This window comes from Cuculus canorus, chromosome 16 (assembly GCF_017976375.1).
Source record: "Cuculus canorus isolate bCucCan1 chromosome 16, bCucCan1.pri, whole genome shotgun sequence".
Classification (NCBI taxonomy): Eukaryota; Metazoa; Chordata; class Aves; order Cuculiformes; family Cuculidae; genus Cuculus; species Cuculus canorus.
The window spans coordinates 8,537,341-8,559,566 of NC_071416.1; the positions used below are offsets into that span (position 1 = coordinate 8,537,341).

At 49.4% G+C, this 22,226-nt stretch overlaps 1 protein-coding gene across 1 annotated transcript; it reads right to left on the bottom strand.

Moving 5' to 3' along the window:
* Nucleotides 1-179: 179 nt before the first annotated feature.
* On the bottom strand, nt 180-20,834 carry CSNK2A1 (casein kinase 2 alpha 1). Its single transcript, XM_054081324.1, has 13 exons — nt 20,719-20,834; nt 10,661-10,860; nt 9,343-9,454; nt 8,361-8,462; nt 7,887-7,937; nt 7,047-7,106; nt 6,331-6,414; nt 5,838-5,948; nt 5,146-5,247; nt 4,180-4,280; nt 3,352-3,500; nt 1,981-2,067; nt 180-1,515 (listed from the first exon to the last, which is right to left on the bottom strand). The coding sequence occupies exons 2-13, from the start codon at nt 10,759-10,761 to the stop codon at nt 1,400-1,402; spliced, it is 1,176 nt and encodes a 391-aa protein (XP_053937299.1). The 5' UTR covers nt 10,762-10,860; nt 20,719-20,834; the 3' UTR covers nt 180-1,399.
* Between the last annotated feature and the right edge of the window lie 1,392 nt (nt 20,835-22,226).

A 22,226-nucleotide genomic window follows, 5' to 3' on the forward strand; every position in this document is an offset into this window, starting at 1 on the left:
TTGTTTCTATAGCAAAAGATCCTTCTCCCGGGATCTCGTCACTGTGGCTCATGACCCTTGCAGAAGACTTCTCTGTGCTGCTTGTCACACAAGGTAAAAGTGGGACAGTCACTACTCCTACACCAAAGTCTCCCCCGACCCCAGGGAGGCCTCTACACAGGGAACTTCAATCTAACCTCGATAAATAAAACCAAATGTTTATTTACACCAAAGAATTCCAACACTGGATCTTCCACATATGAAGGACAAAGTATATATACACAGCAAGGGGTAGCAGGGCTGTAACGAGGGTGCTTTTCCGTTGTCAATGATAATATTTGTCCACAATTACTGATCTACCATTTCGGTTTAAGTTAACATCTGCTCGCTCCTTCCTCTCAGTGCATATTTACAAGACTGTGAGGTAACTGGTATTCTCACCACATGGCACGTGAGGGAGGGGACGGTGGGTGAAGATGCGATATGGGACTTGGCGCAGTCTGAGTTTTCCAGCTTTTAAGTAGCCACCAGCTTGAAACCTAGATAAACAATTTAAAAACAATAGACCCAATAACAAACTAATTCCAGAGATCCAAGCCAAGCAACGGCAGGAAAAACCCGCCTTGAGAAAGGGACTGAGGAGAGGATGGTTTCCTCTACAGCAGCGCCTTTCTCAGGAGGCGGCAAGGACTCCAATTGGATCAGGAACTTCATCTTTTAAGACTAAAACTACATGCAAGGGGGAGAGTTGGCATTCCACTTGGCTCCCGAAGAGACATGATTCAATCCAATTAGGGGTTCAGACATGATCTGCACTCGCTCCTTTTAAGCTTATCCCACCTCTCCATACTGGAATTGTCTCCTCAGCGTCCCCCGGCTGAGTCAAACGCAGGACACGGGGGTTAAAGCAAGTGGTGCTTTACGACCCCGCTCCCCTGCCTCATGAAGACTTGGGTTGGTGGTCTCTGGAGAACAGCACAGCCCCCCAGCGTGTGGGCTTGTGGAGGAGGAATGGTGGGAACATGGAGAAGAGATTTCCAGCAGGATGCAAGAGCTTGGAAATGCTGTTGATTCATCTTTGTTCTTAAATGAAAAGTACTCTTTTTTTTTTTTTTTTAGGGGGGGCAGAAGGGGAGGGGAAAAAGAACTGTCCGAGAAATATTCCATCTGTAGGTATTTTCAGGGAATCCCCTGAGTTACGAAAAGTTCAAGTAAAAAAAGAAAAATCAGCCTATAATAATTTTGTATATAATGACTGAACTACTATAAATCCACAAGCAACAGTTCAGACACGGTGCCTCCAAAGCGGTCACATCCCCTCCCTTCCCCTGCCAGGCACGGGCTGCGTCCTGAGGAGAGGTGGAGGGGGAAACCTCTTCCCACCTGACCCAGCTCAGGCCGCGGGAGACAGAGCCCATCACTACTGCTGCGCGCCCGCCGCAGCTGGGACCGGCATCCCCAGCGTGGTGGTGGCAGAGATGACGGGGGAGCCGGCTAGAGGTCCAAGGGGCGAAGGTGTTGGCACTGAAGAAATCCCTGCAAGAGAGACAGGTAAGGAATTAATGGGAAAACTGGGCATCGCCATTAAGGACAGCTCAGCCTCTTAAACGAAGCAGCATCTTTTCAGGTCAGTTTGTTGCCGCTTTGTTATGTTTTCAGAGCTGTCAAAAGAAGCCAAGATTAGGGATCTGTCCTTGTGCTCACAGCCTGAGTTCAGGTTCATACACACGCATGTGTGTCACTGTCCTTCCAACTGCTGCCAACAAAGCCAACTGCAAAGAGCTTTTTTAAAATGGGACCAGAAAAACAGGTCAGGCTGCAGGGAAGCCTTTATCGTGTACTCCCACCTACTCCATTGCCCTCCCTGCCTTCATCATCGTTCCCCAGAGATGAACTAATGCCCCACCTGCACCACTCACCCGCCTGGATCCTCACATCCACGTGGTGTGTGTAAATGCTTTAACCCACCCCATGCTGAGATGAGGTGACAACAGAACTGACCTGACATCATACTTGCACTGCTGACAGGAGTGCTGCCACCCGGCATGTTGGAGGAGCCCATCCGAGCTTGGTCTTTCACGATGGGATCTAGGAAGAGCACACAACCCTTAGGCGCTGTGTTGCCAGAAGGAGGCTGAAGCCCGTGGCCTCCATGCTCAGCCAGTCCTGGCAAGCTGCCTACACCAAATAACATCAACCATTGCACAGGAGTTTCCATCAGTTCCAGAGAGAAGCACCCAAGAAGGTACCAAGGTAACAGGATCAGTGAAAAGCCACCTAACTGATGGGCTTTGGAGTTCAGCAGGACTGCTTAGCAGGAAGAGTTGAAGGAAGTTAATGTGAAGTTGATCCTCTCTGTGCTAAGCAACTGCAAAAATTGCATAAAGCCAAACCCAGAAATTGGGTGTAGCAAGCAGGGATTATCACTAATTACAATCAGGTGTCACATCTCTATACACAGCCCAGAGCAGCCTGTGCGCTGTAATGAGCGTCCCTGCAGTGCGCTGTCTGCTGCAACATGTCCCTAACCTCCTCACTAACTTCATTCTCAGCGCAGGTAAACATCGCTGCCACACAGCCGCCTCCTGCCTCCCAGGCCTACAGCACCAGGCAAGGGAATGTTGCATTTTGCCCTTCCTCAGGCTGAGTTTAGTACTACCTGTGCCTAAATTAACACAAGTTAATTTAGTTGTTTGTCAAACCCCGCATTCCAAGCTTTCACCTTTACTAATGCTCATGCTTGCAAAACTTTTCACTTCAATATTCGCCACAGGCATAATAGAGCTGTACGGGTTGATAATTACATGAGTCTGTTCAACAGTAAGAAAAAACCCAATATGCCTGAGCAAATATTCCTACTCTGCACTGCTGCAGCTGTTTCTAAACCCCCTAAATGCCAAGATTTGTGAAAACTAGCAAGCATTTTAAACACATTCACTAGTGAGAGTTACAGTTTTGCTTGCAAAGCCAAGGCTTGACTCTACCATTTGCTAAGGTACACACTTAGCAACAAAAGGGGTCAAAAGAGCCTGTTTCTCAACAAAACAGCGTTACCTGGTTTTATCAAACTGCAGGAATCCATGTACCTAGACACCTGCTGACATTAGCATGGGTTTAGCACCAAAGCCCCTCTAACATGGTGCTGATTCACTCCCTGACAGCAGTGGCCAATGCTGTGTCCTTGCTGGCGCAGGCACTGGCCCACTTCACCCACCAGAGACACGCAGCCTCAGCACCAGAGCAATCAGTTGCCATGACCAGGCCTTTCTTTGCTCTTCTCAGCTCCTCTCTGCTGCCTCCAGGAATGGAGATTTCCCAGAGGCAGAGGAGGGACCCTTCGGACAGCGGATGATGACAACAGCTAGTACTTACAGAAGTAGGGGTGTTCCATGGCTTCTCTTGCTGTGAGTCGCGACTGGTGATCATATCGCAACAGCTTGTCTAAGAAATCCAGAGCTTCGGGACTCACCAGGTGTTGGTTCTCACTATGAACAAAGCGCTCCCATCGCTTACGGGAGTGTCTGCAGAAAAAGACAATCAAATCAGGACATCAACGCCAAAATTCACTTTTTTAAGATTGAAAACTGTGACAAAGACCTGTTTCCTGTTTTTCCAAGAGTGGCTGCTGCTTGGCAAGGCAATGCGGCTGAGCTGTACTGGAGCAAAAGGGAGCAGTACACCAGGTTTCCACATGGTGGCACAGCCACCACAGCCGAAGACAGCACGAGCACCTGAGTTCAGAATGGATTTATAGGCCTAAAATCCCAGCTTCTGCTCTTCTCTTGTGCCCCCAACACCAGTTCCCTGTATTTCTGCTATATGTCACACAAAAATAGGTCTGAGGTAAAAACTATAACAAGGCAATCTAAAGCAGCACTTGATTCTCTGCACTGTAACTCTGAGACGCACTGTTCTGTTTTTCTCCCCAGAACATTTGAGAGAGCATTTACCCTCCACACCTTCTGTTTGGGCAGTTCATCTGCTGCCTAGATGACATTTAAACACCTTTCCTCGAGTCCATTAGCAGATGAAGGACCACGGGAAGCACTGGCAGAAGGGATCAGAGGCACAAAGTGACAGTTCTCAAGAATCGTTTGACTCTGATTTCTCCCATAAGTAGAAGCTTTCGTTTACTGTTGACAGAGCAGTAGCTGCCCAGCTCTCCCATGAGCTTGTGAGCTGCTCTGGATGGTGGCTCACCTGCCCAAGATGTCATTGAAACGTGGATCCAGTTCAATGTTGTATTTGTCGATGTAGTCGTACAGATCTTCTGTCCCCAGCACCTTGGCTATCCTCACCAGCTGAGAACAAAGAGAACCGTAAGTCATACCGAGAGGATGTGCTAATGCCAGAGTCAGCACCAAGATGTAGTAGTACATTCCCTTGGGAGCTTGAACTTGATCTCAGTGGTCTCGAGCAGGGGGATCCTGTGGCTCTGGCTTCACTGGCCACAGACAATCACAGGCATCAGGAATGTGCCTCTGCTCACAGACACAGCCGAGTGACCCGGGCAGCCAGGAAGGAGCTGCACACCCTAATGTCACTGAAACCTGAGATCTTGCAACACCAGCTCCCTTTGCAGCAAGAAAATATTCAAAACCAACAGGGAGGAAGGCAAGAAGAACTGATCACAAAACAGAAACCCTGCAGCTCACAGGTGAAGTGCCACCCCAGTGGGCTCCAGAAGGGGGCTGTGAAGAACAGGTCGCTGCTTCCCAATGTGTGCATGTTAGGCAGACGCAGAGCACACGTTAAGGGTTGAAGTATAAAAATTTTGGCCTAAAGGCAACATGAAGATTTCAGAATCTATGTAAAACTGTACTGAATTCACAGTTTCCGTACAGAGTCAGGAGGGAGGGTCGACAGTAGCAGGGGCTTCCACATAACCACATCAGGACCGGTCTATGCACCCAAACACACCAGCCCAAGATAACCATTCTTATAATATCTTCCAGATACCCACAATGTGCTCAGGAGCACAAAGCACTGCAAATCTACTTGTAAATGGTTCAATAATCTCACATGATTGAGAATAGGAATGTGGCTTCAAACTGAGCAAAGCAGCAACCAGAGAAATGCTTAAATCCTTCTTCAGATCCCTCAACAGAAGTGCAAGCAGGAAACTCACTGTGCTAAGAGAACAGATCATACACAACCAGCTCTCACCTGATCATAGTTGTCATGCCCATGGAAGAACGGCTCCTTTCGGAATATCATACTAGCCAACATGCAGCCCAAGCTCCACATATCCAGACTGTAATCGTACATCTGTACAAAACCAGAAGGACAATTACTAATGAATTAAGCAGAAGACTCCCAACTCTAACAGGATTCCCCCTCCCTCTGGCAACAAACGTGGCCATGTTATGCTGGGAATAGACTGAAATATCTCCGTGCGTCTCCATCTCTAGACGCTGTTCAGCTCAGCGTTCCAGTTCCTCAAACTGGGATACCACATTTAGCAGGACAACAGGTATCCTATTTCCATCCTGGTCCAAATTAAAGATCAGCGCATTTTACTGTTTTCAATGTTAAGAATCACCGAGGAACATGCATTAAGGAGGGAAGCATCACAGGCAGCAAAAGGAGTGGACACCACAAGGAGGTGAGGAAGAGCCTTCGTTCAGAACAGGCGGGACTTCAAAGTCACCAGTAACGCTACTACTTTCAGCCCACAGCATTTCCATATTGTGAAGCTGCCAGCAGATACAGAGATGGTTTTATAGCTTAAGATGGAAGTTTATGCAGTCCTGGTTATTCCACCAATGGCTTTGTTTCGTTCCTGTACCTTCCTGCAAAAGCAGCCTTGCTACAACAGTTCCCACGTAAAAGTTGGTGATAAATCCCGGAATTATTACCTGATAATCTACAAGGAGTTCAGGTCCTTTGAAATATCTGGAAGCCACTCTGACATTGTACTCCTGGCCAGGGTGATAGAATTCAGCCAATCCCCAGTCTATTAGTCTAAGCTGCAAATGGCAGAAATCAAAAACACAGTTGAAGGGATGTTCCATCTCTGCACCAGCAGAACTGTGCTACATGCGAGTTTGGAGTGAAGCTCCACTGCCAGTCTTCTACTTTAAATTAATTTGAAGTTGACTAAGTATCTGTTTAGATATTCTCCCCACACCCACATCACCAATGAGTCTAAATGAAACACCTCTCTTTATCAGCCCTATCTATGGGTCACCTGTAACCCATAAAACCCAAAGGACAACAGCATTCAGAATCTCGTTTTACATTTCTCCCCATGAAAGAAGCGCAGCCCCCGTGAAGATGTCTGCTGGTACCCAAAATGGATCCCAGGTTGCCAAGAGAAAAGTGGGACCTCTCCCGGCCCCATGTTATTACCTTTCTGTGCTCATGGTCAATCATGACGTTGTGAGGTTTGACATCTCTGTGCATGATTCCCATGCTATGGCAGTAATCTAGAGCCTGCAGGAGACACAACCAAACAGAGGCTGGAGTCACAAGGTTCTTTCATGTTTCCGCATATACCAAGTCTATCCTGGCAGCAAGACTCCACTGCCCATGTTACAGCCTCGGAAAGACTCGCAGAGCACAGAAAACACCTCTGAGCCCCTCTTAAAGGGAGGTGCCAGCAACAGAGGTGTTTTCACTCCCTCTCCTGTACTTCCTCACAGAAATGGAATTGCAGAGTCCCTAAGAGCAGCGTTCCTAGGCACTATTGATCAAACAAGTCTCTCCTCCAGACTCCTGAGGAGAAAGAAGAATAGACCAACACATTTGACTCGCATTACATCAGGGAGTTAAACCAGCTGGTAACAGCTTTCAATAGTCTTTTTCAGCGGCTACGTGTACTTTTGATTTCAGATCTTAAATTACCTCAGTGCATCCAGAGGCTCTGATAGCCAAAAATCAAAGATAAGAATTTGTTGCGGAAACAGAGCTGAATACCTGATCCTGACTCAATCAGTTTTTCTATCCCATTCCCCCAGAGGCTTTCCCTTCCCCTCACTCCCATTAGTGATGTGACCACTATCTCCACAGGATTTGCTGAGCACCAATGCCTGAAACAAACACACAAAAGCAAAACACCAACTTACCTTCAAAATCTCATACATGTAGAATCGAATATCATAATCTGTTAATGTCTGGTATAATTGCTGTGGGACACAAACACATCGTATCAGCATCCAACAACCAAGGAAAACATCACAACCCTGCCAATCTGGAACAACCCAGCCCCGTTCCCCACTGTTCTGCTTCTCCAAACTCATTTCAAGGAACAGCAGAGGCTTCCCAACTCTGATTCCAACTCTGATCACTTGGTTCCTCTCCCCTCACAGACCTATCCATAGCTTTTTTCCCACCTCTGCTCAGGCAGCACATTCCAGTTCCTGTCACAATTCCTTCTGGCTGCATGCGCCCACAAACAGCACAACGCAGTGTGCCTGGGCCTCGAAAGGACTGAGGGTGCTCTGCAACATTAAGCAGCTAATCCAGATGGCACTGCACAGCCATTGCTCTTCTGAGACAGGGCAGCAGGGAAGGGGACAAAGAAACAACCCCCTTTTCCCAGACGTAAGGAAAGCCACAGAAGCAGCTGTTTATATGTAACTATATAAATAGCTATATGGCGAACACAGAAGCAAAGTTTAAAAAAGACAGGCACTGATGGTCCGGACGATATCAGATTAATTTGCTCTGAGGGCTGGAATGCCACTTGGAATCTGGATTTTCATCTGTAATTTCTGCGGCAAAATGGTACTAGAGGACTAATTACAAACTTCCACTCCCAGCATATTTACCTGTAAGGACAGTTACTATGTTGGAAGGAAATGCTGAAATAACCTGCCTTCCCCTACGTCCTCTCCTTCCCCAGAACAACATTCCCAGTGGCTTTCACACAGAAAACACTACAAAGTTCCCATCCCACACTGTACCTTAAAGTCTGTGTTGTTTACATGTTCAAAAACCAAAGCGGGTGTCCGAGACTGAAATAGAGAGAAAATCGTTCAACCATGTTAATTGGAGGTAATAGGTTTTCATTTAAGATCATGAATTAAACCCTTTTCACTCCCAGAGCTGCTCGCAGCCCCTCTGCCTCAGACATGTGTGACTCCCTCAGCTAGGGAAAGCAGAGTCAAAGTCTGCAGTGCCTGGCAGAGCTGTCTATGGAATGAGCTCACTTCTCTCACCTCCCTGGTACTTCATCTGTATGGAGCGAGGGGCTGACGGGGCCTGTGGGGGAAGGGCCCTCCCAAAGAAGGTAATCAGATTAAGAGCTGATCTGATTAAGCAATTCAGAAGTAGGATTTAAGAGCAGGAGAAAACAAAACGCCAGATCAGAGCTGAAGCCAAACACAGCAACCTCACCCACAACTCCAGTGTAGCTTCTAGACTGCTTCCATACTCACCACAGGATCTTTGACTATATCTGCAAGAGTGATTATATTGGGACCGCCTCGCAGGTTCTCTAAGATCTTGATTTCACGCTTGATTTTCTTCTTTTTAACAGGCTGAAGAATAAAAATCCGAAGTGTAAGGCAAAGCACTCCAGTAAAGTGAGGCTAACAGCACCATATCCAGCTGCCCCAGGGAGGTGAGCACGAGGCAGCACAACACATTGCAGCCTTCCCAAGTGAAGTTCCAACAGCCCGATCATGATGTTACCCGACTGAATCACTTGTAAGGGTGCAAATACCTGCAGTCTCCTTTCTAACCAAACAACCCTGACAGCTACATCATCAGTTTCATGTGAATGAGGTTAAGGAGATGGTCTATTTTTGTTAAAGCTGTCTGAACATGATCTGATGGTCCAAAACTTCATGTGCACATGGTAAATTCTTAATGAGAAAAGCCTGGGAGCCACCTGAGGGCCATTAAAGGAAGATGTTTCACCAATCAAAGCTATGTGACAACCAGTATCCTGGAGCCCCTTACTCATCCTAGCAGGATATCACATCTGCAATGGAACACAGAGAACAGAAATGGAAATTTTAAGGTCAGTGGTCCCTAAATTTAATCAGTGCCTTTACAGGACACCAATCCCATTAGCTTTTGGCCTCTATGCAGGTGACAGCATCCAGGGCACCGGGAGGTAAAGGAGGTGAGAATTTTCTAGTCAGCTGCTGAAGCGGTATTTAGCTCCAAGTGAAAATGAGTTGCACATCAGGAATGCTTGGAGACAGAGACTAATTCCTTACAGGTACAGATTTGACCTAATAACCAAGAGTAGGGTTTGTATTGGGAGGCTCAAAACAACAGCCTCTTTCACTTAATGACTCCGCAAAGCCAAGCTTCAAGCATTTCAGTTTTAGGACACAACATTTCAGACCAAAAGCTGTACTTCCTGGCCTCCTGAGACAGATTTTCTCTTTTGCCCAACCCCCAGCTCACCTTGAGAATTTTAACAACTACTTTTTCATTATTTGTAATGTTGATGGCTTCAAATACTTCACTGTATTTGCCTCGGCCTAATTTTCGAACTAGCTGGTAGTCATCTTGATTCCTGTGGAGATAAAAAGTTAAGAGTTCCAAAGAGCTCAGTCATTTCCATCAAAATTTATGCACCACTCCTTACACTAAATCGCCACCACACCTTCCAGACACAGTGGATTAACCAGTGTCTTACATCTCCTGAATGCGACCACTAAGAACTAGGGAGAGTGACAGGGAGCCTCTACTCGCCCAAGTAAGAGTCAATCCAGAACTTATTTCTCCTGCAGTAGGTAACACAAGCCCAACTACACATTTCCACATCAGCAGCCTCGATCTATCTCTTCCACTGGTCTATACATACTTGGAATCATAGAACAGTTTGGGTTGGAAGGCACCTTAAAGCCTATCCAGTTCCACCCCCCTGCTACGAGCAGGGACACCGCCCACTACACCGGGCTGCTCAAGGCCCAATCCAACCTGGCCTTGAACACCTCCAGGAAGTGGAAGCTACATATTAACTTGCATAATGTTGTTAAAAATCAAAGCCAGCAAGACCAAAAAATTAAGCTCCAGCCTGTTTAAACCAGATGAGGCACAAACACCACTTTGACTCAGAAGACTGGGCACGCTTCAGAAAGTGGGAACTGCAACAATGCTGAGCGCAAACCTTGGTCTAAAGGTAGAAGTCGGTCTGGGCTCTGCTCTTCAGAAGCGGGAATGTAGAGCTATGAAGCTGGCATCATTGTGCTTCGATTCTTGGACAGTTTAGTCATGAGCTCCATTTAGATACCTCCTTCTCTCAAAAAGCAGCAGATGTCTTTTCCAGTCACTCGCAGGGAGCTGAGCAACAAGTCACCAAATAGCAGGTACCTACTTAGGTCTGCAGAGTCCCTGCACTCATCCAAGTCAGCAGCAACACCCTTTGCCTTTCTACTTCTTTTCAGCCCCACATGCAGGGCTGATTTGACTGTTTCATATAAAGACTTTCTGCTCTCTGAAAAGGACAAGTTTCCTGACTACCTAGCAAAAATTCTTCAAAATAAGCACTGGAGGAGCTGCTAAAAAATGTTCTTACTCTGCTGGGGATGTAAAATTTTTGCGAGAAACACTTTTCTGAAGTAAAAGGCGTGATCCTAGCACTTGCCGTGCATGCCAGACATCTGACAAGGAGAATGGAAAAGCACAGGGGCCCAAACTCCCCCCTCACACTGCCATGTCAGATCCTACAGGTCTCGATCCCGATTCAGTGACACCCAGAAGCAGCCCAGGGACTTACCCCCACTCAACAACATGCGACTCATAGTCCCAGTACTCCCGAGGTCTGTGTGTGTTCACATCCGTGTAAACTCTGGCCCTGCTCGGCACGGGTCCCGACATATCAGACAGGTTGGCAGGCGGGAATGATGAGAGGTCTGAAATCAGAGACTACTCCACCTGCAAAGCTGGACAGAGGATAAAGGCCTCAGGTTCTTCCACCTGCAGAGAGAAAATAAACCTGAGGTTAATGTCTCAGGATGCTATAAAAATATTTTAAGTTAATGATTAAAAGCTGCAGAGAAGGAGAGGCTGAAGCACAGCCACTGGCCTGGGATTGTTAGTCAGAGCCTGAAAACAATTTGTCTGCTTTCCCTCATACAGGCCAGGACCAATACTGTCGTACCTAAAATAAAAGTGGTGCCTCTGCACCTCTCAAATCTTTCATGAGTGAAAGCCAAACACATTTTTAAACGTTTAAGAACAAGAATCTCTTTGTCAGTGTTCAAAATAACTTGGGAGGAAGGAAGCTGTATCAGAGCACGAACGAGCATTGTTCGGTGTGCAGCACACGGCAAAGACTGCACAGCCCTGTTTACAGAAAGGCTCAGTCGGGGGCAACACTGTACCCTAAACCAATATAATTATTTATTTGCTGTGCCAATCTTATCTCTGTACAGAAAACGAGTAACTGCCAGCCCACAGGAGGAAGCAACAGCCCCACTCATCACAAATTCATCAGAAAGACCCAGAAATCTGCTCAGAGCAGTTAGCTCAGGCCACCAGGATACGTCACACCAGAAGAATAATCTAGAGGCAAAATGCTGCTCTACTGGCAGTGGCCTGTTGTTGACTCGACCTCTGCAGCCAGGCCTGCAGCAAGAAACACCAGCTATGAAGATGTGGAACACCTAGAGATGCAGGTCTGATGTCCTTCACGCAACCTGACCAGTAGCTGGTTCCATGTCCAGAGGCAGAAAACGCAGGTGAGGTCTCTGGAGCAGCCCAAGCCTCCGTGGATGCTACAGAGCGTGGCAGTGCAAGTTAGTTTTGACCTACTGACACACAAGACAGCGCTGATGGCAGCTCCAGGTAGACAGGACTGCAGTAATCCAGGCCCAAGGTTAAGAAGGGACAGGGCATCACTCCAAAGTCCCCAGCAGAGGGGAGGCTGAAGCCTCAGCCCAGCAGAGGAAGGATGGGGTGCTTCAGCCAGGTGTTTAGTGGAGAGAAGAACATGTATAGAACAAGTATTACTAAAAAAAAAGCCTATTCCTGGACAGAACGTGAATCCTTTAACAAGATGCACTCTCAGAAGATTAGGCAGCAATCATCTAAGACCTCAAACCGTTTACGTGGTGTGACTCAGACACTCAGACATTAGATGTGTGTTCCAAATGCATACTCAGGCATTAACAGAGCATCAGTTCACTACAACACGTTTAGTACGGGGAAATTTATTAGACTTCAGAGCTTAATCACTGTGTTTTTGCTTCTCCTTGTTCCACGTGTGTCTGGCAGGAGAGGTACTGGCTGGTTTCCTCTGCCCAGTGCTCCTTGTGTAGGAACTCAATGAACCGAAGATGACTTGGCAGTTTTAATTTTGAAGCACAACTCAGTATCAATAAAGAACATGACGGCTCCACCTCACCCGGCTTTGCGAGATCTGTTACAGCACGGAAAAGAAGAATAAAAAAGAATCCATCTCATTATCTAAAGTGAGCTCCAGTGTCACAGGGGTATTTTTTTGTCACGTAGCTCTAGCCCAGCAAAAGCCGTGTGCTGTAGCAGGCTGCTCAGAGGGCTTTTGCAGGAAATCATCGACTGTCGCTTCTAAGAATGGCACACAATGCTGATTTATGAAGGCAGGAGTTATTGCCGACTGCTCTGTATGCAGGAAGATGCAAGACTGTGCACAATTTGGTTTTAAAGCAAAGTTGCATACACAAACTCACCCTGCCTGATAACTTCTCACTCCCTCTACCCAAAACCACCAAGGAATTAATACTTTGCTTCCACTGCTCCTAGAGAGGGACAATTCTGCTCTCTCAGAGAAGGGACCAACACAAACAAACAGCAGAGCCAGGAATGGCCAAGCCACCATCAGTTTAGCTTGCAGCTTTAAGGCAGAAAACCTACAGCATGAGCAGCGATAACACCCAGATGAGATGAGCATCCTGTCTCATTATAAAGAAAGAGTTGTATTTCTGCAGAATCCGATCAGAACACAATTCCTGCATTAGTTGCAGAGTAATAGGATCATTTATATTGGAGAGACTGCTAAAAGACATCTAGTCAGAGCAGATTGGATCAGATCTGACTGCCACAACCAGTGCAGTCCTGAGCACCTCCAAAAAACACAATGAATCTCTGGTAGAGAAGTGCGTAACTAGGAAAGAGGAGTTTTTAGGCAAAACAGGAGGTTACAGAGAGAGGAAGACAAAGCTCCCAGTCACCATCTGACACCGCTCAAGGCTCAGCCCTGCCTCTGCAGGGGCAGAAAAAGCTCCTCTGTTTTCGCTCTGCGGTGACAGCCCTTGGGAAGATGTTACCCAACAGCGCTCACATGGCAGCTACATCAGACGGGCAACAAGCAAAAGCCTTGGTGCTTGCTTTTCCCACACAGGCCTGACCTTAGAAACACTGTTGAAGTATTAGCAAACTGATAATTAGCTCATCTCTTACACAGCATCCGTATCAGGAATGCCCACAGGCCCCCGTTCACCCTGCACACAAAACCCCACAAGAACAGAGCCCAGCATCGCGCTGCACACTCCACTGATAACCACCCCACAGGAGCACCAGGGGCCCCAGCCCAGAGACAAACACAGCTGTGCTACCATCATATAGGGATTGTTTAATTGCAATGTCTATTAATTAAGAGATCAGTTCTTTTAAGTTTGAGCTATTCTAGCAGCATCCTCTTGTCCGAGCAGGTCAGCAGGCTGGACTTCTGGTGCCTGAAGTTCAATAACCAGTAAAGAGCCTCTCAATGTTTACTTTGCATTTCACTTTGAGAACTTTATGTCAATCACTGTTACAGTCCGCCTCCTTATTAAGAAGGGATTTTACCACTCTTACAATCTAATCCCTGTGGCAGCCCACATACCCACAGAGGACATGATTTCTTGGGAAGTGTCCATATTTCCAGCACCTATACCAAATTAGTACGGTGATTCCCTGTGCCCTCTCTCCTTCTAGATACAGCGAACAGCAACAAAATACAGCCAAGGAATCTGCGTGGATCAGTTTTGCCACTGGCCTCCCTGCGAGTAGCAGACTGTCAGGGAGTTCCAAGCTCGCCCAGCAGAGCAGAGTGCAGTCTCAAAGGAGTAGGACAGGGCAAAAATCACACCAAGCCAAGCTCAGAGCCAAGGAAACACTTCTGTCCCTTTACCAGCTCCAGGTAGACAGTCCCAGAGCTGCATCCTACTCTCCAGGACGACACGAAGCACACAGATGTGGCTCAAAGGTGACAGATTTCGAGACTTTCACCTCACTGCCACTTTCCCCACTAAGCTTGCTCTCAGCATGGACTGTGACAAACACCGTACATAGGCTGAGGTAGAGAGCGGTTCTTTTTGAAGAAAGAAAAGCCCTCTGTGAGTCGAGGAGAGCACAATCACAGCAAGTTGCCTGGAATCACACAGTTCTTTCACCCACAACTGCAACCGAGACATCACCTTTCACAGCAAAGAGCCGAAACTCAGCTCTGAAACCATGCAGGTAAAATGTGCTTTACTGGGGAGAGGAAGTATTACAATCATCAGATAAAACTGATCATGATTTCCTTCACATGGCCCATTTATCCCTTGCCTGTGTTCCTCCCGGGGCAGGAGCCCGTACTAGGAAGAGACCACCAGAATTAAAAGATCAGGACATGCTTCGATACTACAGGACAGCCTGCTGGCTGCCAAAGCTAACCAAACCCACCTTACCTTTAGTAGCAGACATCACAGCAACCAACTTCATAAAACAATACCTTTTATCTCACAAAAGAAACCCGATCTGCGTATTTTCAGGATGCTGGAACTGCAGCAACATGAGCACAGAACAGACGACCTCCAGAAGTCCCCTGCAACCTATATTTTCCTATGATATTATAACCAAAATAGGAACAAGCCTCGATTAGCAAAACTGGCTTCTACATCCCTTCCTGAAGACCCTTTAGCTACTAAAGGACATCCAACAGCAAAGCAGATTTTAAAATCTAATTGAGTTTAAAATGAAGCCTAGGCTGGAAATCAAACTTTTCTCATGGTGTTTTTTTGGAACAGCACACACTGCTCAAACTGCAATTTCTTCCTCAAAATTATTTTCCAGGTTTCTTTTCGTAGAATTATTTGGTCAGAGAAGACCTTTGAGATCATCGAGTCCAACCATACGTGTCCACTACCAAACCAGATCCCTGTGCACCTCGTCTTTTAAATATCCTCCTGCTTCCCAAAGGCAGAACACAGAGTCTGGCGGGTGTAGTGCTCCCCAGCCTGCCCTGCTGGTGCCCACATGCTCTCCCAGCAGAACTTCTGTCACAAGAGGCTTTGTGATTGTTCAGACCTGTAAAAGCTAAACCTCAGCGGAACTCACGCAGACCCTCTGTGGGTCTCTGGCATCTTGGCCTTGCGAGACAACCCTTCTATGCAGAACTTCAGTGCTGACAACAGCACCTGTACCTGGGCAGAGCAGCTGAGCAGCCGGGTGTTTCTTCTGCAGCTGCCAGCGATGGGGATGCTCCTCACTCCATTTCATAAGGGATTTTATACCAAACAGTCAACTTTGAAAGCCCTTCTCTTCCTACCTCTCCCAAAAACTCACAGACTCTCCCTCATGGTTTCAGAACGAAGCTATTTCAGAGCAGGCAAGACAAACCAAAGCTTTTCCTAACACAGAAACACCGAGATTGACCTTGGATAAGGCCGTGCAGCTGCAGTGGGCACCGACACCAGCAGGACACCTGAGCCCCAGCAGCCGAGTGCAGCCTCTGCCACTTCCCATGACTGCAGCTTCTCCTACTGCTATTTCCAGGCTCCCACAAATCGCAGCAGATATCATCACCACCAGGGCTGGAGTCCTGACACAGTCAAGTAAAAATGACTGCAAATGTGCAGAGCGGAGAAAGAGATGAGATCTTAGGAAGAAATGTTTTCCTGTGAGGGAGGTGAGGCACTGGTCAGGGCTGCCCATCCCTGGAGGTGTTCAAGACCAGGTTGGATGGGGCTTGGAGCAACCGGATTCAGTGAGAGTGTCCCTGCCCATGGTAGAGGGTTTGGAACTGGATGATAATTAAGATCCCTTCCAATCCAATCCAACCCATTCCACGATCTCTCTAGGTCTAACCATGCCAAAACAACAACAGCATTCTCAAGGACTCCAAGTGAAGTGATTCCTTTTCTTCTAAGAGTGTGACTGCAACCAAAGCTTTGACTGGTGGAGCTCTGGACAGTGTTTTCCAAGAAATCAATTACCAAAATGATCACTTCCAAGATCCCACCAACAACAGGTAACTATTCCTGAAGGCTTACAAAGGGGAATCTTTTAGCACCACTACAGGCTCACATCAGGTCAACTGGCAGCATCCTATGGAAAGTTCTACCTTCCTAATTACTGCAAAGTGACAGGGTTGTTCTCATTAATTAATGCACACAGAGTACCGCCAGGCCAATCATTCAGCTGATTTGACTCCTGTGGTTCACGTACAGAGTGAGACTTAGCCAGAACTCAGACAACTAAACCGCCCCTGCCATCAACGAGTTACATGCTTTTAACTGCTCTGGTCATGCAATTCCTAGAGCAGGAACGTTCACCAGGGCCAAGGGATAAAACAGCCTACACTGAATGTCACTATTTCTTCAGGAAATCCCTATGATCAGCTGTTCCCATTGAGCAGACAACACACTGCAAACCATCCTCATGGTTCAGGTGGCACCCAGAAGGCTCAGCAAGAGCCGTGTGGTGCAAACCTCTGCCAGAAAGTAGAAGTTCTAAGACAATTCTCTAAAAAGCCATCGTTATTGAACCCATCGTTATGAACCCAACTACACCCATTCTGGAAAGCAAATGGAAAAAAACAACCATGAAACTTAAAAAATCAGTACCTATCACGCACTCACGCAGCATGCAGAACGCTGGGCTTGTGTGGCCACAGACAAGGAGGCAGCTCCCCCAGCACTGCAGGTGACGTAAACGCATCCATCAAGACTTCAGTATTTCACAGAATAGTTTGGGCTGGGAGGGACCTCAAAACCAATCTCATTCCAACCCCTGCCATGGGCAGGGACACCTCCCACAGGATGAGGGAGCTCAAAACTCCATCCAACTTGGCCTTGAACACCTCCAGGGATGGGGCAGCCATTTCTCTGGGCAACCTGGGCCAGTGTCTCAGCACTCTCATTGTGAAGATGGAATTGGATGGGCTTTAAGGTCTCTTCCAACCAGAACTGTTCTATGATTCTATGAATATTCCTTGAAAATCAGCAATCGGTCACTGCTTGGCTCCCAGAAATAGTTGATCACAAGTGCTGAAACTGTAACCTTCCAATGAGAGCCTGTGGTGGTGCTGTCTGGAGTCCGCAATGAACTCCCAAGGCCTCCCTTCTGCTTTTCTTCTTCCCAAAGTGGCAGCATGAAATGGATAATAAACCCATTTGTTTGAATAAAACCATCCAGAACAGCCTGAACAAAGGTGCAGGTATGGGCTGCTGTTCCTCCATGAGCCAGTGATCCTACCATCACAACAATCCCATTTCTTACCAACCGCTTCTACTGACAGACAGGTCTGGCACAACTTTGGGTCCAAAAACAAGCTTGTAAAGACTCTGCTTTCAGCACTAACACCAGGTCAGAAGGCTGCAGTCTCCTCTCCAAAGTGGTTTTTCTAGGTCCAAAGGAGAACTCCTTTTCTCCGATTAGGTTCTGTGAGTTCCAGGAAAGTCAGCTCTTGGAAGTCCTTGGAAGGAGACAGCCAAGCTCAGCACAGTTATCCAAGAGTTGTCTTGCAATCAAAACCAGATCACTCGAGTCACAGCAGCCCTTCTTGACCTTAAACCTGCAGGGCCAATTCCCTCCAGACCCTCATGGGACAGTAAAATCCAAGATGGGATCAATCCTGCCCAGGTACTTTATGAAACAGATACCTTGATGTGAGAAGTTCAGTACCAGAGGGACAGCAGAGGTGACGGGTCTGGTAACCCAGAAATGAATCCCTGCCCCCTCAGAAATGTGACACGGAATTAATCACAGCACTGCAATGTCACCCGCTTGTTTCTCCTGCCTCCTTTCCCCTATTCCCTACAGGGAAGAGAAAAGGAGAAAAGTCGTTCTGGAAGGAGAAAAGGCAGAAAGAGAATCCAAGTGGAAGCTGTAAGGACTTCTTTAAAACTGAGAAAAGTTATGTCCCCACCCCTTTTCTCACCATACAGACACCTTTCCTTGCTCTCCAGCTCCATAGACCTACAACCACCTTTCGGCACTCTGTATTCCCAAGATTCCTACCTGTAAGCCATTCCATGGCTATGGACCCAGCCTGCCCCACATCTCAAACCCTGCAGTCACAGCTCACCTCCAGGTAACGCTATTTGACTGAACCTTTCCCAGCAATCTCCACTCAAATCTCTATCTTCATTCTCCATTCCATCAGCTTTTCCAGGGAAATGAGCACCAACAGCCAAAACTGAACTCTGCCTCCATGATCCAATTTCCTCCGCATACGCTAGAACTCACTGCCAACTTTACTATCCCTCTTCCAAAGAACCATGTTCCCAGCAGAACCCATTTCTCCTCAACCACAAATCCATATGCCCCACCAAACCCCAAGAACCTGTTCTGAATTTTCCACCTGGAAGTTTCTGCTTTCTCCTCCAACATCCAACTCTCTCACCTCATTTTTCCATATTTTGTGCCTTATTCCTACCACAGCACGTTACCCAGCTATTCAGCGACTTCAAAAGTGCTGCCTTCCTCACTCCCAAGGCTGATGTCCCCTTCCCTCACTCCCAAGGCTTCCTTGGGAAGGCAGCAGCTGACTCTGTGAGCTCACTGGATGTGCACACTGAACTCTGCTCCCGCCCACTCTGGGAACTGGAAGACAGTGCATTTTTGCTAACAATGCATAAACAACAGAAATTAAATCACCAGGTAACCAAGAAAGGTGACAAAAAGGAATTATCTCCCCATTGCCAACGTGAAAGGGAAGGATCACCAGCTGCCACCACTGACCTACGTATGTCACACCTGGGCAAAGATCTGCACCTGTACAATAAATCCTTCTCTGCAAGAAGGCTCTGAAGAGCCAGGTGGATCTTCTCCAGAGAGCGGGAAGCAGAGTGCCCCGCACCCAGGACCAGACACTCTTCTGCCAGTGAGAGCCGTGGTTTTCTTTTCGTGGTTGCAGACACAACACAGGGCTTTGCAGCAGACATTCCACTGTTGGTGCTTTACCCAGGCATGGCATCATGCTGGAAGAACTGGATCCTTGTTTTAGGACTCATTAAGGAGCTGATCAAGCTTCCCACTTTCCCCAAATCCTGCCTGAAGTCTTCCCAAGCTCAGTTTCCCCTATCCAAGCACAAACTCTACCCTTTTTTACATCAGGCCAACATGGATAACGCACAGAACCTGTGCTACAGCCAGAATCCATGATGGCAGAGCCACATACAACACCCAGCTCTGTTGGCAACACAGCGTGAACACCAGCTCTGCTTGAGCCTGAACATTCTGAGCGACTATGGCACTTTTTAAGAGAGAGAGTGTTCAAAGAGCAAACCAAATTGCCGCCTGCCCTCAAGGAGAAATGCTGCCGCCTCCACGTGCTCCTCTCCAAAAAGGCGGTGTTGGGCCCAGCCACCTCAGATGGTGGTCACCCTCAGCTGCAGAATGAACAGCTCTTCTCGAGCCATTTACGGAGCATGGAGCCTGCCAGGTTGGACCAGACAGCGCAGCCACCTCCAGAGACCTCCAGTTTCGCACCAGTGCTCAGCAGTTGAGCGGTTCTCCAAGACCCCAGCCCGGTGGCAAGTTTGAGTGCAAACTTCGCACCATCCAGACCTCGCTCATAGGATCCAGGGTTTGGTGTGGGCATGAAGGATTGTGCCACCCAGCACCATGGGCTCGGCATCCATGAATTCCGCTGGTAGAAGTGAGGCACATGCCCTCGTGAGTCTCTACAGGGATCAACCACTGCTGTCTGCAGAAAATGTACTGGCGACCGAGTGTTCGTAACCCAAACTTTATTGGTCGTACCCAAGGCCTTTAGCGAGGAAGAATAAAGTAATCTGACAAATACCACGCACGGGGTTTCATAATCTAATCTGCCCTTTCCTTTACAAAGCACATTTTACCCACAGCCATGCAACCCGTTGCCCCAAGGCATAATTAACGAAATTACAGCAGGGATAAGCCGGACGATGTTGCTCTGGGAAAAGGGGAGCTGATGACGGAGACGAAGGCTGCAAAAAGCCCCTTCCTCTCCATCCAGCAAGGCCTAGAGCCGAGGCCCTGCATGGCACGAAGGAAGGGGCCTCTCCCGGCCCCTTCGCACACTTCACGTACCCCTGCTTTTTGGGGTGGGGGAAAGGCAGGACGAAGATTTTTAAGCCAGTAACGCCTACAGCGCTTGAAGGAGAGAGCTGGGGGAGGGGAAGGCAGCCCTTCCGTGGGGCCCGGCCATTCCTGTGCGGTGGGGAGCAACGGGCGGCCCCGGAGCCACTCCCGGGCCGGGAGAAGGACACCGAGGCGGCCCCGGAGCCGCTCTCGGGCCGGGAGAAGGACACCGAGGCGACCCCGGAGCCGGGATGAGGGCACCGAGCGGCCCTCGGCCAGGTTGAGAGCAGCGAGGCCTTCCCCCCGCCCGCCCCTCCCCAGGCCGCAGCCGGCGGGCCCCATGCCCCCCGCCGCGCCGGGCCCGCCCGTCCCGCCCCCCCCTCAGCGTCACCGGGCCGGGCCCCCCACCCCGGCCCCTCATCCCGCAGCGGGGCGGGGGAGGCACAGGAGGCAGCGCGGCGCCTCCCCCGCGGTTCTCCCGCCGCCCCACCCCGCCGCGGGGCCCCCGGAGCGGCCGCCGGAGCCGCCGCGGCCCGCCGGTACCTGGCGCGGCCGCCCGCTCGCCGCCCGCCCGCCGGCCGCACACAGACAATATGGCGGAGGCACAAGGCTCGGCCGCCAGCCGCAGGGACCAGAGCGAGGCGCGCCGGAAACGGAAAGGCATGTGTGCAGGGGAAGGAGGAAGCGCCCCGCGGGGCATTGTGGGAGTTGTAGTTCCCTGCGGGTGGGGGGGCAGAGGGTACACGGACAGGGGCAGGTCGGGCTGCACCGAGCGGGAGGCGGCGGGGCGCGGAGCAGCGCGGCACCGGGGAGACAGCGGGGACGAGGAGGGTGAGGACTGGCGGTGCACAGGGCCCGCCGCCAGGTGGCAACTGCGCCCCGCAGAGGCTGCAGCCTCGGCGTCCCAGCCCCAGCCCTGGGGCCGCTTGCAGGACTCGGGGTGCCCGGGCTGGGGGACCTCGAGCCGTGGCACTGGCGTGCGCGGGGGCTCTGCCCCGCGGCGGTGCCAGCCCCGACCTCCACCGGGCCCGGTGACATTCGTGGAATCGCAGAATCATGGAATGGGTTGGAATGGACCTCAGAGCCCATCCAGTTCCATGGTCAGGGACACCTCCCACCGGATCGGGGACTCCAAGCCCCGTCCAACCTGGCCTTGAACACCTCCAGGGATGGGGCAGCCACCACTGCTCTCAGCAATCTGGGCCAGGGCCTCCTCACCCTCACAGCAAAACATTTTTCCCTAAAATCCTACCTCTATCTCCCCTCTTTCAGCCAAAAACTGTTCCCCCTGTCCTATCCCTGCCCTCCCTGAGCAAGAGCCCCTCCCCAGCTTTCCTGGGGTCCCTTTCAGTGCGGAAGCTGCTCTAATGTCTCCCTGAGCCTTCTCCAGGCTGAACAACCTCAACTCTCTCAGCCTGGCCTTGTACGGGAGGTGCTCCAGCCCTCGGATCATCTCTGTGGCCTCCTCTGGACTCGTTCTAACAGATCCATGTGCTTCTTATGTTGGGGATTCCAGAACTGGACACAGGGCTCCAGGTGGTGTCTCATGAGAGAGGAGTAGAGCCTTCACCTGTTGCCGTCCCTGTTTGCAGCCCCGATTTAGTCATGCAGGAATCCCAATCTGCTTCACCCTCAAGGACTGGCTGAAGTAGATCGTCGCCTGGCCTCTCTATGGCAGGATGGGCAGGGGGAGGCTGCAGGGAGGCACAGCCTCACCCCACTGCTGCTTCCTCTGGAATTCCTCTAAGCCCCAGGGCAGGGCTGTGTCCTCTAACCCCCAGAGCAGGAATGGCTGAGGCCACCAAGCCCCTGGCTAGTCACAGAGCCTGGAGCCCCTTGGAGCCTGAAGCTCCTGCTTGACAGGGTGCTGGGCCATCTCATTTAAACCATAGATCAGCTAAAAAGATTGGACCAGGTGATCCTTGAGGTCTCTTCCAACCTGGCATTCTATGACTCTGTGACTGTGACAGACAGGATCCAGCCTGGCCCCCTCGAAGTCTCCCCCAAGCCTCAGAGAGAGATGAGCACGGCCATGCTTCACCCCACTTCCC

Excerpts from the sequence above, each read along its gene's own strand:
- CSNK2A1 (XM_054081324.1), bottom strand. The coding sequence starts at position 10,761 with ATGTCGGGACCCGTGCCGAGCAGGGCCAGAGTTTACACGGATGTGAAC. Across the intron at positions 7,938-8,360 it reads ATATAGTCAAAGATCCTGTG|TCTCGGACACCCGCTTTGGT; the intron begins GTGAGTATGGAA and ends TCTCTATTTCAG. Across the intron at positions 1,516-1,980 it reads CAGTGCAAGTATGATGTCAG|GGATTTCTTCAGTGCCAACA; the intron begins GTCAGTTCTGTT and ends TCTCTCTTGCAG.